The sequence below is a fragment of the Garra rufa genome, chromosome 18, assembly GCF_049309525.1.
Source record: "Garra rufa chromosome 18, GarRuf1.0, whole genome shotgun sequence".
Classification (NCBI taxonomy): Eukaryota; Metazoa; Chordata; class Actinopteri; order Cypriniformes; family Cyprinidae; genus Garra; species Garra rufa.
The window spans coordinates 20,078,409-20,095,760 of NC_133378.1; the positions used below are offsets into that span (position 1 = coordinate 20,078,409).

The following is a 17,352-nucleotide window of genomic DNA, read 5'->3' on the forward strand; positions in this document are numbered from 1 at the left end:
GGCAATCCATTCCACCAATAAAGGCCAAGGCAGGTGGCACTGGGACTCTTCGTCCTGTGTCTGTCGTGAAGAGAGGAGTGCTGGGTGAACGGGCTTTAGTGCTGGATTACCTGTGAGGAGTTTACAGTCAATTTCAAAAAGGAAGCCTCAAACCTAGGACAGCCATGGATGACGTATATAAAGCAGCGGTAAGTTATGAATGCAATAATTATGAGCATTTCATTCCACTCAGGCTGCCTGAATGGACAGTGACCCTGTAATAGAGTCCCATAAGTTGTTTCATATAACCGTGTCAGCTAAATAATAAATTAATACCTGTTAATTTAAAAGCTAACCTGTCCTTGACCATTTCCTTCCTCTCTAAATGACAGATTTCAACATTATATCTAATAATCAACCAGAGAACCAGAGGGTACTTAGCTCTCAAGGTTAAATCAATAAATGGGAAATGGGACAGCAAGTTTGAGGCCCTTCTAAGGACACAGGACACACTATCAAAATGGATTTGTTCAAAAAATGAGCAACAAAACAAGTATAAAGTTTAAAACGAGCAAATCCCGTAATAGGTGTTGAAATAGAGAAGGGCTATAGTCATTGAGGCTAAAGCATTTAGCAATGGGGCAGAGGGTGTCTGGTGTCTGAAGACCATTGCGCGAGTGACAGCTGTCATTCCGGCAGAGAATAGACCTTGGCCAGTCTCTGTCGAATGACATGCTGTATAGTCTTACAACATACTGTATTTTTAGTTCAAAGTCAATTGGAGCAAAGCTTTGAGCTCTCTTTTCTACCTAACAGGTAGAGAACTTGACAGAAGAACAGAAAAATGGTGAGATTCTCTTTTTAATCTGTCAGTTTGAACAGATAGCTGCATGCATTGTGACGTGTAACAGTGTGAAATCTCTTATAAACGTACAAATGGTAACATTTGCAATGCTATCTGGCTGTACCTGGCAGAGTTTCGCGCTGCGTTCGATATCTTCGTGCAGGACGCTGAGGATGGCTGTATCAGCACTAAGGAGTTGGGCAAGGTGATGAGGATGCTGGGCCAGAACCCCACTCAAGAAGAGCTGCAGGAAATGGTGGATGAAGTAGATGAGGACGGTGTGTTGGATTTTAGTTATATCATTCATATTCATGTAGTTAATGGTATAAATTGGGACTTGATTGGTAAGTGGTCTCTGTGGGTTGTAGGAAGCGGGACGGTGGACTTTGATGAGTTCTTGGTCATGATGGTGCGCTGCATGAAAGAGGAGAGCAAAGGAAAATCAGAAGAGGAGTTGGCGGAAGTCTTCCGCATGTTTGATAAGTATGAACAGGATTTCTTTTCAAAGCTATTGTGTTCACCACATTACTTTCTAAAAGCAGTTATTATACTAGGTATTGTTCTCTTTAAGGAATGGAGATGGTTACATTGATTTAGACGAGCTGAAGAACATGCTGGAGTCGACAGGTGAGGCCATCACTGAGGACGACATCGAGGAACTCATGAAGGACGGAGATAAAAACAACGACGGCAAGATTGATTACGACGGTAAATTCACGGTCAAAACATGGTGCATTTATGAAGATTTACTCTAAAGTTACACATTTGAAATGTACATTACTTTTAATACCAACAGAGTTCTTGGAGTTCATGAAGGGCGTCGAGTAAAAAAATCCCGCCTACTCATCCAAAAGACCGCGAATAGAAACCTGTCATTTCATTCCCTGACGCAAACCATCTCTCTGACGTCGCCACATGGACACTCGGTTGGGAAGCACAGAAAATGATCTGTATTTCATATATTTATGTATTTTGTTGAAATAAGTAAATGGTGTCATGTACTGCTGCCCATAATAGTAATGTTATTTGTGCTCCAGTAAAAACATTTTCTGTACAAATTTGCGCGTTTTTCTTTCTACCACATCTCTACGGTTTAAAATCCTATTAAACAGATATTGGGTTTGGTCTTTAAAGTTCGAGGTTTTCTATTACTGCTACACTGACAAACAATTAGCAATTTTCCCACCACGCTCTCTAATTAGACACGCTCCCTATTTCTATAACACATTACCTGCCAAGAAGGACATTTGGCTGTGTAAGATGTTGACAGACAAGGAATAGTGAACATTTCCCATCTTCCAAACGAATGGAAATCAGCCCTCTATTATAGATCAGTGGCTGCGACCCCTTTTCATTTTACAGACTAAGGTTGTCACAGATTATCATATTTCTAGACAGTTATATCTCAAAGCAAGTGACTTTCTATGTACCATTCCATGAATGCAAAATGTGTTACCTAACGTTAGGAAACATTTTGACTCATCTTACACTACACAGGTTTTTGTCTATTTTTGTTTAACTGAAGGCTACAAACCAAATACATAAAAAAAAGCTCATTTATACATAATACAGCCATCCACGCAGAAGTCTATGGGTGAGATTTCTGGTTCATTATAGGGAAATAGCGAGAAGAATAACAACATGCAGTAAATGGTAAAACTGTTTGCACTACAAACCAGTGTTCATAATTACGACAATACATTAAAATAATATAAGAAACCAATTTACAATATCAAGCTGCAAAATGAGCCGTTTTGTACAGCTAAAAATAGCTGGACACAGATGAGACCGGAAGCCAGACCCAGAAAACTTACAAATGGCACAGAAAAAATAAGGTGGACACCAATAAGAAATCAGTCATATTGGATGGACAGTTAAATTTATTAACACATTACATCAAATTCAGTGAAAACTAGGTTTACACAAGCAACAGTGAGGGCGTTTCAGTAACATGAGAAACACTTCATCAAGTCACCAAAACCAAACCATTCATGTACTAACTTTCCAAAACTGAGAAGTTCAGTAGCTTATGCAACAGCAGTAAAAAAAAAAAAAAACAGATATATACTGTGTTACTCCCTGAAAGCACCATCACGGCTATCGTCAATTGTATTTTTCATGATACTGGCTTGTAATAACGTAAGGAAGCACACAGTCAAAAGCTAGGGAAAAGATGAAATGACTTAAATGTGAAATGGTTGTTTCAATGATAACTGATTTAATCCACACTTCCAAGCTTTTAAAAACCACTATTAATGCAGCATTCAAAGCTTTCACGAAATCTGATTATGATGTAAAATGAAAACACCCCAGATTTATGGGCAACTCTGTAGAGACTATTGTGCACACGTTAGAGTATTTTCACACAAGCCGTGAGCTACTGGAATGATAAGGATGTGTGGGTGAGCTTGTCTTTAGGGTCTGGGTTAGGAGTGGAGAAAGAGGAAGGGTGTAGCTCAAGGTGGTTCAAAGAGTTTCAGTTGGCGAAAGTACGCTTGACGGCAGCAACGATACATTTGGTACTGATGCCAAACATGTCCAGAAGCTCCTGCGGTTTGCCGCTCTGAGGCACACGGCTCACGGCCAGCCGGTGCACCACAATGCCAGGCTCTTCACCCACTGCAGACAAGACAGCCTCGCCCAGACCACCTACAATGACAGCACAGGAACCAACATAAAAATACCTCTCACAGCACAAGAAAGAAAGGAACAGGAAAGGGGGGAGAAAAAAAAAAAAAAAACTAGTCGTCCCCTTTAATCTTGATGGTATTTTAGTAAATAAAAACAGCTCACCCTCTTTGTAGTGGTCCTCTACAGTGATCACTCTTCCTCCTGTGGCACGAGCACTCGCCACAATAGTGGAGGCGTCCAGGGGCTTAATGGTGAATGGGTCGATAATCCGTATGTTCACACCTGGGAAAATAGAAAACCATTTATGGTTTTATGACAGTAATGGCTTTGATAGATTAAGAAAGCTGTCCTTTGACACAAAGCTTTAATATTTAATGCTATATGCATATGTATTTACATACATACACAAAAAGGTAATAAGAATGTAATGTTCTATTATGGCCAATAGGCACTGAACAAACCTTCTTTGGCCAGTTGTTCATGTGCGGCCAGTGCCTCATGCAGTGTTACTCCAGCTCCAATGACAGTAACCTGATCTTTGCCAGACTGCCGCACCACCTACAGGACAGAAAGAGAACTGTTAGCACAACCATTGTGAACAAGACATTTCACAGATGTCCAACAGGAGGCACCATTTGCTCACTGCATTTCTAAAACACAGACTAAATTGACAAGGTTCAGCATGGCTGCTGAATTTATCCTTACTGTATTTTACTTGCATTTACTTTTTTTAAATTCTCCTCACCTTGGCTTTGCCAACTTCAAATTTCTCTCCAGCATCATAGAGGACAGCAGTGTCAGGTCGACTGGTACGGATGAAACAGATACCCTAAAAGCACAGTGAAAGAACAATAAATTAACTTTCTCTTGCCAAAATAATGCAGATTATACCTGTAAAAGATAGCGATGCAATGGCATTATCAATATCATGTTATCGCAATAGCAAAACTGTCTTGATATCATCATGGTCAAAAAGTGTAGTTTTTAAAATATTTCAACTTCTTATTGACAAAAGGTTTTCAAAGTTGTGTTTCAGGCCATTTTGTCAAATGAACTAAAACTGAAAGCACAAAATGGCTTAATCCATTCACCAAGTGATCCAGTGTTTTTTGTTTTTTTTTACGCTTTAGAACAGCTGGGTTCACATTGAATGCAGTGAACTAATTTATTGCATGTGCTGTGAGTTTAGTGTGCATTTGAGAATGAAATGGCCACCAGTTATGCTTTATTTTTACAGAAGATTAGAGCATTTCACAAGATTTGTAGTGAGATGCATTTTTGTAAACCTGTTTTCAGCTGGAGTTGTCCTGTCAAAATAAAAGCTCTCCTGCTGTTTCCATTAAAAAATAAAAGCTTAAAAGGGCAGTATAAATTGCTGACAGCTCGTGGTTTAAATGGGTAACTGCAGTCCAAATTCTAATTATTTCTTTCAACATTTCTTTCTTTCAAATTAGGAAAGCAGCACTGTAATTTCCCTACTGTAGTTTAGAGCAAAAATAATATACCTATGAAATATTCATTTTCATTTATTTTACAGTGCAGTTGTTTTACAATATATGGCTATAGCTGTCACAGGAATAAGAATAAATAAAATTGTTGTTTGGCTTCCTAAAGCATTAGTGAGAATGTAATTTAGAAAGACTACAAATACAGACTTTTATTTCTTAATTTTGACTTCTCAAAGTGCATTAGATAGAATAATTTAACTTTAAAAAATTACAAAACTTTAAATTTAATTACTTGTTCCAAGACTTTTTTTTTTTTTTTTAAATATTGCAATAAATGTTATATTTTGGACTTCATATCAGGATATTATCGTATTGTGCGGTTCAAAATAAAACCATAAATCACACCTTTGTATTGGCTGCAAGCTCCACGGCTCTCTCAGTAGATACTCCATCACTAGGGTAAAACACTGTGCATGTTGGGATAGCGCGGAACATTGCAAGATCCTCCAGTGCCATCTGTGAGGGGCCATCCTCACCTGGACAAAATTACAAGTTAAGAAACATTTTAAAGAAAGATTTCAGATTGAATATTCCAGATTCAGAAGAGATTTGACTACAAATTAAGCCAAAAAAGGCAAGAATCCATATTACACAGCACAATGCCTTACCAATGGAAACACCACAGTGTGAGCCGACCAGGTTGACGTTAGACTGGGAGATCGCTGCCATACGGATGTGGTCATAGGCACGAGCAAAGAAGGCGGCAAAAGTGCTGGCGAATGAAACAGTGCGATCACGAGTAGCACAACCAATGGCCACGCTCACCTGGATAGGAAAGTAATTAAATACATTTATACATATTATTAGATAAAACAATGTATGCAAACATTAAGCTATAAACTAATACTACCATTCAAACTTTCAGGGGTTGGTAAGACTTATTTTAGTGTTTTTGTGTTTTGTTCATCAAGGAAAACTTGCTGCAATTTAAAACAACTTTCCTATTTTACAGATTTTTTTTTTTTTAAACAGCAAAATAATTTTTTTCTTCAAAAACAACAAAAGACCCCAAACACTTAAACAGCAGTGTGCATTTTTTTTTTTTTTAAATCTTAAAAAGCTTTTTATTTCCTGGAAAAAAGGAATCAACTGTTTTAAATATTGATAATAATAATAATAATAATAGTAATAATAAAAAAAATCTTAAACATATTAGAACAGTTTCTGAGGACATGTGACACTGAAGACTGGAGTAATGATTTAAATTTAGCTTCGATCACATGAATAAATTACATTTTAAGATATATTCAAATAGAAAGCAGTTGTTTTAAATAGTAAAAATAATTAACAATATTACTGCTTATGCTGTATTTTGGATTAATTAAATGCAGGCTTGGTGAGCAGAGAGACTTCTTAAAAAAAAAAAAAAAAAAACACATTAAAAATCTTACAGTTAAAAGTTGACTGGTAGTATGTATTTTAACAATATTTTTATTAAAATATTTTCTAGATTATATTGACCTCAGGGTTACACAGAAAGGAATTATCTCTCATTGTGGGAAATCATGTCCTATTGAGTAAGCACTTTAGCCTGGAAAAATCCAGACCCTAATCTATTAAGATTAAGGGTCTGGGATCGAGCAATGAAAACTGCCTAACTCGAGGGGCGGCACCAAGCATGCATTTGAAACTCTAACTGCACGCAATTGGATAACGCCACGACCAATCACAACAATACACGCTTAGCTACCAGCAGAGCTAAATGATGTTTCATTAACAAAGTTCGGGAGAAGCGCGTCAGATGCTTAGCGTAAACATCACGAGTCAATCAGCGCCATAGGTTTAAATTAGAGATGGTCCGATCAGCATTTTTGGGGCCGATCACCGATTACCGATCACCAAGATCATGATCTGCCGATTGCCGATCACTGCCGATCACAGAATGGCAGGAGAATGGGAATCTTTGATCTATAATCTAGCAGAGTTTGCACCATTTGTAGAAATGAAACTGACTCTAAATTAACTATGTTGAGAAAAAAAAAATCTAGAAAAAGGCTACAGTCAAGATCTTGAAGAACCACCAAGTTAGGGTTAGAGACGATAGTATTGTGTATCGACAATCGCCAGTTGCTGATGCCTTCTCTGCTGAAAAAAAAAAAAAAAACAGCATATGCTGCTTAGCTATGTTTTGGTGCTGGGATGCTGGTTTATGGTGGCTTATGCTGGTCCTTTGCTGGTTTATGCTGTTCATGTTGCTGGTGAAGGACCAGCATTAACCAGCCAAAGAACCAGCATGAACCAGCAAAGGACCAGCTAAAACCAGCATCCCAGCACCAAAACATAACCAAGCAGCATATGCTGTTTTTTTCACCAGGGTTTGACGATAGCAAGACGGTTATTATTATTATCCGTTCTAGGATGCTTCAGAAACTTGTCGTGACATTAACAAACGCATAGAGTGGCCACGTTGCCTTAACGCTCCGCATGGGGAAGAGATTTATTTATATTAAAGTGCACCTCGCACTAGACTAGGCTATGTTCTTTGATATTGTAAATGTTCTTTGCTTGTTATTTGTAGCTGCTTTTTAAGATGATGTTAGGATTATATTATCCAGCATTGCAGTCATTAGGATAAAGGAGGTACAATGTGGTTTAGGCTGAATTAAATATTATATATCAGAATCTGTCTGTATATAGGAAACATAAACATTCACCTCAGTAACATCTATATGCGTCTATTAGAATTACGAAGCGATGAAATGGCGCTAAACATACGCACGCGAATTACACGCGCACCGTTTCTCTTCATTCTATATGGACTGAACTACAACATGAACTGATGACAACAATCAGACATACAGCGGTAACATTATTGCAATATGACGGGTATAGAAAGATACATTCATTTACATTCAAGCACGCACATTCACCACTCAGAATGAAACCGAAAGTAACCTATACGTTAACTTCTCCGGCAAGACTACAGTCAGCGCTCTGTACACGCCACATGCCCAATAACAAAACTACCCTTACAAAACTAATAAAGAATGTAGTACTCATGTTGCATGTTGCCACTGGTAAGCTCCGTTCTGCTGTTGTTTACCTAGGCGCCGTGCATGCACGTGTGGAAAAAGTTGCGCGAGTAATTTACGTCAAGTGATCGGCGCTTTTTGGGTTTGCCGATCAAGCTATTTTTAGCCAAAATCGGCCGATCATGATCGGTTGCCGATCGATCGGAGCATCACTAGTTTAAATACAGCTGACTCACCTCAATTCACTCGATGGTTTATCAGTAAACCTCCACCACCCCATCTCATCACTCCGAGTTCTCGCTACTTCTATTGGGGGGTAACGTACTCTGGGTTCGGGCCACTCCCGAGCTCGGAGCCCTTCACCGGACAGCACGCCAAACATGCACTACTATTCTCCGGCTAATTATATGTAAGCATGAACTCGTGAACTGATAGATTAAACTCTTGCCGTATCCAGTAGGGCAAAACAGCAAAAACGTCCTTCTTCTTGCAAAGGAACGATTCGAGTTTTCGGTTTTCTGTTCCTCTTTTATATGGAAAGCCAAGTCTAACTCGTTCATTGTAGCGGCCAAAGCCGTTTCAAACAACTTGTTGTTCATCTGTAGCGACAGCGATCTTTCAAAGTTTACTATATGATTCGGACGTCGCAGCGCTGTCATCATCAGCATAGCTCGCCTCTGGCCCGCCTACATCAGATACACCGATTTGATTGGTTCCCACAACTGCTTACGTATTGCAGTAACCTGCATCATTGCTCGATGCCAGAGTGTCTTGCAGAGACTATTCAAATTGTGCTCTCGCGAGACCTCTGGATTTCCAGGGTATAAGCACTTGGCAGTGAACCAAAGAAATAAAAAGAACAGGAAAGTGAATAGTAACATAACATTTTAACGGGGTGAGGTCAGGTATTTACAATGCGCTGTATGAATAGTGCACCACACCTTTAACTTATCACTAAGTGCTCTACAAACAGACCTATTCATCTGTGACATACACGACACACTGTCAACCAATATATTTTTGCTTTACAATCATGACTTGTTAATTATTGTAAAGGCAGAAAGAAAAAAAAAAAAGAAAAGAAAAAAACTTTACACACCATGTTCTGCTCAGCAATGAAGCATTCAATAAAGCGCTCAGGATGAGCCTTCTTGAAAATATCAGCGAAGGTTGAGTTCTTGGTGTCACCATCCATGGCCACCACACGAGGGCTGGCATCTCCCATCTTCTTCAGGGCTACACCATAAGCCTTCCTGGTGGAGATCTAAGTGAGCAAACATAAGCAGAAGCTTTATAGATCCTACTTTTGAGGAACCTTAGAAGACAGGATAAAAGAACCATTTAAAAACTTTACATCTACAGTATCAATTCATCACCTTATCTCCCATCTTGTATTCTGGAGCTGTGAGCAGGTGAATAGGTTTGAGGTCAGCTGGAGCAGCATCCTCAGTGGGCAGCTGAGGGTGGAGGGGTTTATTGGGAGACTGGATCTGGCTCAGGAGGTCATTAATCAGCTCTTCTGCACGGTCTTTAGGCATAGGCTTTCCATGCCAGTTATCCTGATCCTCAATGCCTGAACAAAAGAACACAGGTCAGACCAGGTGAATGAGGACAATCATAATAACAGATGTCATTAAAGGAATGGTTCACCCAAAAATAAAAATGTGATGTTTATCTGGCTACCCTCAGGGTATCAAAGATGTAGATGACTTTTTCTTTTGTAGAACACAAAAAGATTAACACATTTTTAACTTTTGTCATATCATGGTAGTCAAAAAAAAACAACAAAAAAAACACACACACACCACAACAACAACATACAGACAAAACTAAATTAAACACTGCGGCTTGTGACGATACATTGAGGTCCTAAGACACCAAACAATCGGTCTGTGCAAGAAACAACCATATTTACATCATTTTTTAACCTCTGATCCACCACAATGTCCAACTGTCCTGAGCATGTTCACAACAGCTGGCGCGTGACGAAGAGCAAGCAACCATAACTTCAGTCGATCAGGCTCAAAAGTAGTCAAAAGGAGTCAGTGAAAAGTCAACACTTCTGGATGAGTTCACACAAGCAAACGTAGTCATTTACTGTTCAGTTTCTTGCACAGACTGACTGCTTCATGTGTTAAGACCTCAATGTATCGTCACAAGCAGCAGGGTTTAATTTTGTTTTGTCTGTGTATGTTTTTTTGACTCTCAAAGCCGTGGGCCCTATTGATTGACGTTATATGACTCACATACTGCAACAGTTTGAGTTAAAAATCTTAATTTGTGTTCTACTGAGAAAACAAAGTCACCTACATCTTGGATACCCTGGGGGTAAGCAAATAAACATCAAAATTTCATTTTTGGGTGAATATCCCTTTAATGTACTGCAGTACAAGATACAATTAGGCACCTTTAAGTCCTTTGCCTTTAAACGTTTTGGCAACGATGGCAGTGGGCTTCCCTTTTGTTTGTGAAGCATGCCACAAAGCCTTGCACAGCTCCTCCACATCATGGCCATCCACCACATAAGTATTGAAGCTGAAGAAATAAATTGGTTATATGTTAGTGCCTAAACAAAATACGAAATTCAAATAAAAGGGGCTGTGCTCTAAACAGTATGTGAAACCATAAGCAACATGCAATGATAGGTCTAAAAGATTTAGAAAAAAAACAAAAAAAACAAATGGCAATGTAACCATGTACAAATAGTATACTACCATGCTATTTTAAACGAAACTCGCAGTAGTTGTGAGACCTACCCAAAGGCCTCGCAGCGCTCTTTGTAGGTGTTCATGTTGTGCTGCAGTGGTGCTGCCTCACTCTGACCCAGGCGGTTCACATCGAGGATGGCCACCAGATTGTCAAGCTTGTAATAGGAGGCAAAAGCCATGGCTTCCCACACCGAGCCTTCTGAACACTCACCATCTCCCAGCATGCAGTACACACGGTAGCTGATGACAAAATGAGACAAGACAGACACATCCAGTTAGAGCAGCATCAAATGATTAGCAGAAATTTGTAGTTTTCCTGTACTCCAGTTATTTAATTATTACAATGGTCTGGAACAAAACCTTGTTTCAGAGCCATACTAGAATGACATTAATTTGGTGTAAACAAGCAATGTAGTACAATGGATAAGGACTGAGCAGTATACCAGTAGACAGAAATTTGTGAACCAGTAGAGATTTTCAACTGTTGTCTCTATTGCGGTTACACACTTACATGACATTGCTGTGCCATGAAGTCATGAAATGCATTGATTGCATGTGTTTAAGCACTGAAGTTTAAAACCAAGTGATTTTAAGCCATTGAAATGAAATCGATATCAAAAGAGAAACATTAATAATTTATTGATAAACCAGTGCTTTGTTTTCAATTTAAGAGATTAAGGCAGCAGTAGTGATGCGCCTATATGCATGTTTTCTATAGATTACATAATCTGAGAATATTTACAAGTGCAATTTACTTACATTAGTTTCATTAATTTCACTCTAAAAATATATTTTTCATATCGATAAGGAAAGTACACATGCAATTTCGAAGTTTCCCGCAGAGAGACAGCGGAAAGTGCATCCTGTTTGCTTTATTTTACAAAAGTGCAATGTTTTGTTGTTATTCTGAGTGCACACAAATAAATGTATATATCTTTACAGATTCAAAAGATACATTAATCGTATCTGTATGACCAAAAATGTAGCATTGTAAGAGCAAGAGATCACACCAGTTTGAGGTTGATGAATGATAGGCAAGCATTTGGATGTCCTGCCCGATAAACTGTATTAACACATAGACCTGCCGTTAACAATCTTTCTCTGACTGTGGAGTAGCTTCATTTAAAGAGGGAATCAAAAAATTTGGAGAATTTAAGTACCTAGCTTTATCAATGTATTTTCCGGTGTACGCCATACCGCAGGAAGCACCCAAACCTTGACCAAGAGAACCTGTCGCCACATCCACAAACGCCAGTTTCTGAAATAAACAGAGAAGTGAAGTTAACTGCATGGTAAATGGTTAAGTAAAAGAAGTGACGCACCAAGTCAGCAAGATTATATTTAAGAAAAAAATACTTTTGTTCAGCAATGATGCATAAATGTAGGGCTGCACAATAAATCACATGCGATTGTACTGACAAGATGCGCATGAAAGCCAGTTCTGTGATTAGTAGCAAATCTCCATCACGTGCACTCATATGGCGCGGCATTTAAAACACCGAGCCATAGATCACTGACAAGCTACACAATATAGCGTTCAAAATCGAATGCGATTCATCTGCGATTATGAACTTGATTTCACGTAGCTTGTCAGTAATCTACGGCTCTGCGTTTTAAATGCCGCGACAACTGAATGCACATGATGGAGATTTACTACTAATCACAGAACCGGCTTTACTGATGAGATACCAATGACAATCACATGCGGTTTACCATGCAGCCCTACATAAGTGTTATCAAAAGAGCTTTATGATCAAAGAATCCTGAAAACAAATTCACCGTTTCTACAGTGATTTCCATTTTCAACATTGATAATAATATGAATTATTTTTTTTAAGCAGCAAATCAGCATATTAGATTGATTTCTGCAGCATCATGTGACACTGAAGACTACAGTAATGAAAGTTTAGCTTTGCATCACAAGAATAAATTGCATTTTAAAATTCATTAAAACTGAAAGCAGCCATTTTAAATAGTACAATAGTTTTGTTTTTATGGTTTGTTGTTCAAATAAATGCAGCCTTAGTAAGACCCCAGATGTTTAAATGCTTGTGAATATGCAGTGATTAGAATGGTCTTACTCACAGGGGTGGGGTGACCCTCCAGGTCAGAGTCGATCTTGCGCAGGTTAAGCAGCTCGGACTCCTTGATGTATCCAGCCTCTGCCCAGGCAGCATACAGAATTGGAGCAGCATGGCCCTAAAAATAGAAACACAAGGTGTGGAATACATTTATTCTCTAAGAACTTTGAAAAAACTAACAATTTCAAGGAAGCACAACACAGATCAACAGCCCACCTTGGACAGGATGAAACGGTCATTGCAGGCGTTGCGGGGATCATCGGCTTTGTAGCGCATGGTGTGGAAGAACAGCACTGACATGAGCTCGGCAGCGCTGCAGCATGAGGTGGGGTGCCTGCGAGTGGAAACACACATCAGTATCATCAATCTAGCCATCAACCATCAGCTCAAACATGCTGGATGTTAAAGACCAATCAGACATGCCGGTTATCTTTCACTTCAAAACTAGAACATGATTGCAAATGGTACTAAAGGGCAAAAGTTGCTACTGTCATCATTGGGGTTTGAGGTGTAGTAATAGGCCTTATCAGAATCAATGACTTTAGCTACTGCTACAACTACTCATATGTAAGCCATATAATGATCAGAAAGGCTGGAGCCTCAATATTTAAATAAAGAGACAATGTAATAGGTTAGGCACATTCTACCAGTCAAACATTTCTGACATTTTGATTTTTACCATTTAAAATAGCTGCTTTCTATTTCAATACATTTTAAAATGTGATTTATTCCTGTGATCAAAGCTAAATTTTCAGCATCATTACTCCAGTTTTCAGTGTCACATGATCCTTTAGAAGTCATTCTAATATACTATATATATTTGCTGTTCAAGAAACATTTATTATTATTATTAACATTAAAAACAGTCGAGTATATTCTACTGTTTTCAACATAAGGATTTCTGAAGGACCATGTGACTGGAGTAATAATGCTAAAAATTCAGCTTCGAAATCACAGAAATAAATGACATTAAAATATATTTAAATATAAATACTTTGTGCTCCATGGAAGAAACAAAGTCATACAAATTTGAAGTGACTTGAGGGTAAATAAAAAGGAGTGAAATTTTATTTATTTTTTTAAAGAGTGTGTGACTGACAGAACTTTGGAAGCCAGTTTTCACCATGGAATAGAAAAAAATGAATTAAAAAAAAAATTAAATTCTGTCTTTTCTCTTTGCTATTGTAAGAATAAAAAAGTCAGACCTGACAGAAATAATCTTAGAATTCAGTGACAAATTTGCAAAACTGTGAGATAAAGTTCTTCTGTAGTGAAAACATCTTTTTATACAAAACAGTCAAGCTATTAAAAAAAAACTGGTTACTATCAAAACATTAATCTGAAACAATGTTAAAACACACATGACTGAGCTTAATCTTGAATTGAAGGTGCAGCACAACTGTTATGTTTAAAATAATCTTTAAAATCAGACTTTGTAAAGCACTCATGCAGTTGAGTAGTCACAAAACTGCCTGTTAAAAAATAAACTTATTTATTGTGAGTGAAAATACATGCAGTTTTACATTATTGTTCAACATAATTCTAATTAACCACTAACCAAAACACCATTGATGTATTACCATCTCTGTCCTACACAGTGACTCATTTAGGCTGAAATAAAGAAAACGGAAAAGGTATTAAGAAACAAATCTCAACTGATCAGTTTCAGAATGAAGGATTAGGTTGTAAAAGGTACAGACATAAGTCTGAGTCATGATAAACCCTTCCTTGTTGCCTGGTTTAAACTTCTACACATATAAAAGAGATTATCCTTGAGAGGAGGGAAAACAACTTTGGTATCAAGCACCCAAATAGAAATGAGAAGGAACAGAAAAAGAGGAAGTGTCACAACCGTAAAACAAATAGTATCAGGTAAAATTTCAACACTCAGGGAAATTCCTTTACCATATTTCCAATGAATGAAAGATTGTTGCATGCCAGCAAAGGCGTGAGCAGTGTATCGTAACAGATAACCCTTTGCAAACTGGTGTCCTTTTACGAAATATAATTAATTCATCTAATAAAGCAGTCTCTACGAGTTTAGAAACTCCTTCAGTTCACTCGATTTCAGTTCATGTTGAGAAATGACCATCTGTGGCAATATAGTGGACAGCCACACAAAACAGAACTGCGGCGCAGAGATTGAGCAACGCCAAAGCAAAGCTTTCCTTTCACACAAGCTTCACTGAACTTTGCTTATCGCCACATACTTGAATAAAGCGCGCTTTTGATTTGATTTACTTCGTTGAGCCTAACAGCACTTTAACCTACAACTCAACGGATACCACGAGATCTACACTACTCCACGTGACAACCTGTAGCCCAAGTGTGCAGCCTCGACCTCGCGGGATAAATTAATTAGTGATGGTTAAGTCCGAAACACTTCCACAGACCGGTTCTTTCAAACGGTCTACTTTAAAGAACCGGTTCAAAAAAAAGATTCTTTTGCGGCACAGCGTAATTGCGTCAGCACGTTTTCTTGACCCGGCGTGGCATTACGTGCTCGTTTTACGAAGTCATATGGGACCCTGGACCACAAAACCATTCTTTTATGCCAAAAATAATTGAGATATTAAATAAAGATCGTGTTCCATGAAGATGCTTTGTGAATTTTCTACCGTAAATATACAAAAACTTAATTTTTGAACTTTATATGAACAACTTTACTTAATATTTTCATTTTTTGCACCCTTAGATTCCACATTTTTTAAATAGTTGCATTTCGTCCAAATATTGTCCAATCCAAACAAACCATACATAAATGGAAAGCTTATTCATTCAGGTTTTGTGGTTCATATGTACACATACTGCTGTTTATCACGTATAAATTTGTTTATTGTTTAGTATGTATAAAGTGCTTGTCGATGATTCAACACATAAAAAATCGTTTGGAATGTAAATAGAATTAGTCTTTTCTCATCGAGACATTTCTAAAACGTTTTATTTGTAATATTATCGCACTCCACATGATTTTCTTTCAGCTTAATCGGTTCAGCGAGTCAGGAGTCGTTTCTTCTGAATCGACTCTGTGAACTGATTCAACAACGCTCAAAAAAGATCCGACTCAACGGAACAATTCGTTTACGAATCAATCAGTTGCAGCTCAGCGCGCAGTACGCATAACTTAAACTCGATTACTAATGTATAATTTACTAAAATTGATATTTTATAATCCCACATGCAGTCCTACATACCCAAGCTAATTATAGGGGCGATAAAAGCTAAGCCAATTTTCATTGGTCATCGCTTGGAGGCCACTATGGGCTAAAAAGCTGTCAAATAATGTCGCGTAATAGTCCAAGGCTATTGACTCGCTTACAATAGCTTAAAAGGTCGAATGATTCAAAACTAATAAGTAACAGCAATGTGCCCGGCCCCCTCTCCAAGTTCACGTGTTATGCAGAAACGTAAAGTGAACATTTGCACGACAAATGATACATGTACACATACGGTTGAGAATCTGCAGTTCACCATCATAGAATAACATTACGAATTAATTTCAATAAGTGCAGAAGATGTTACCCGGAGTTTGAGGCACATGTTTCCTTGATGGAGTGAATCCTGAGCTTGTTGGCGATGTCTTTCAGGGCCTGCAGAGTTTTCTCGTCGGGTTTATGATAGCTCATGTTTCAACCGTGTGGGGAAATGAACGCGACTGCTGTAACTCAGAAAAATATTAACTCTTCTGATACGTTAATCTGTAGTTGCTAAGATAAACGCAGACAGCACCAGAGGCGAGCACGGTGTGGGACGCGGGTAACGTGGTGCGCTGTAGCTTTTAAGAGAGGCGTTACGTCAGCTGTCAACTCATCCGATAACGCAAACCATTGGACGAAACGCTTTTCGCAACAGGACAGCAGAGCAGAAGAGAGGTTGCCAGATCAGAACTGTGTGTGTTGTAATAAACCTCGCATATAAAAGATAAGGGTGAGACAGTAGTATGTTCGGGATTTGATACTTAAGTGAAATCTTTATTTGCACACACTGTTACAATGATTAAATGTTTGCGACTGAGTTAAAATCACTGAAGGAGTAGCTGATTGAATCAATGATTCGTCGAGTCATGGTGACAGTATTGAGGAAAGGAGTGCGGAAACTATTTAACCCCTTTAAGCCCATTGTATAGTTTTCAACACACTATTTATATGACCCCAAAATAACCAACAAAACAAAACAAAAAACTGTTATACATAGTTTTCTTTTCTGAGTGATACTTCACACATTTTCTTATTAATTCCGTTAACTTCCAGGTTGTTGTTTTTACTAGTAAACGTACGATTGATGTTTATATTAATAATTATATTAATAATACAATAATTTGTTTGGATTTTAATACATTAGAACATCTCTCAGTCATCATTGTATTGCATTACACTCCCAAACACAATCAAAACTACACCGCTTTGATAATAACACTAACCTCATCATTTTACTAAGACATATTTTACAGATATATTCACCCTTTTCTTTAATAAGGAAGCGTGCTTATGTGTGAGACTTTCTGTTTGTTAGCAGCTATTGTGAAATAACGAAAAGAATAACAATGTTAAGAATAACAAACGGGCTGTTTTGTACAGCTCTGATTGCGGACTGGAAGCCAAACCCAGCCCACTTTTACCTGAAGAAAAA

The 17,352-nt window shown here is 38.1% G+C and overlaps 2 protein-coding genes across 2 annotated transcripts; one reads left to right on the forward strand and one right to left on the reverse strand.

Annotated features, from left to right (window-relative positions):
- On the forward strand, window positions 1–1,881 carry tnnc1b (troponin C type 1b (slow)). The gene is made up of 6 exons (XM_073823287.1): window positions 1–188; window positions 796–826; window positions 955–1,101; window positions 1,192–1,306; window positions 1,395–1,531; window positions 1,620–1,881. Exons 1-6 carry the CDS (start codon window positions 165–167, stop codon window positions 1,649–1,651), a joined length of 486 nt encoding a protein of 161 aa, XP_073679388.1. The 5' UTR covers window positions 1–164; the 3' UTR covers window positions 1,652–1,881.
- An 804-nt stretch (window positions 1,882–2,685) lies between these two features.
- On the reverse strand, window positions 2,686–16,482 carry tktb (transketolase b). The gene is made up of 14 exons (XM_073822942.1): window positions 16,246–16,482; window positions 12,940–13,057; window positions 12,728–12,841; window positions 11,803–11,900; window positions 10,691–10,882; window positions 10,342–10,469; window positions 9,311–9,507; window positions 9,034–9,198; window positions 5,571–5,727; window positions 5,308–5,438; window positions 4,200–4,283; window positions 3,916–4,012; window positions 3,617–3,736; window positions 2,686–3,472 (listed from the first exon to the last, which is right to left on the reverse strand). Exons 1-14 carry the CDS (start codon window positions 16,347–16,349, stop codon window positions 3,300–3,302), a joined length of 1,878 nt encoding a protein of 625 aa, XP_073679043.1. The 5' UTR covers window positions 16,350–16,482; the 3' UTR covers window positions 2,686–3,299.
- Window positions 16,483–17,352: the final 870 nt, after the last annotated feature.

Excerpts from the sequence above, each read along its gene's own strand:
- tktb (XM_073822942.1), bottom strand. The coding sequence starts at position 16,349 with ATGAGCTATCATAAACCCGACGAGAAAACTCTGCAGGCCCTGAAAGAC. Across the intron at positions 4,284-5,307 it reads AGCTTGCAGCCAATACAAAG|GGTATCTGTTTCATCCGTAC; the intron begins GTGTGATTTATG and ends CTGTGCTTTTAG. Across the intron at positions 3,473-3,616 it reads AGAGGACCACTACAAAGAGG|GTGGTCTGGGCGAGGCTGTC; the intron begins GTGAGCTGTTTT and ends CTGTCATTGTAG.
- tnnc1b (XM_073823287.1), top strand. The coding sequence starts at position 165 with ATGGATGACGTATATAAAGCAGCG. Across the intron at positions 1,102-1,191 it reads GGATGAAGTAGATGAGGACG|GAAGCGGGACGGTGGACTTT; the intron begins GTGTGTTGGATT and ends TGTGGGTTGTAG. Across the intron at positions 1,307-1,394 it reads GTCTTCCGCATGTTTGATAA|GAATGGAGATGGTTACATTG; the intron begins GTATGAACAGGA and ends GTTCTCTTTAAG.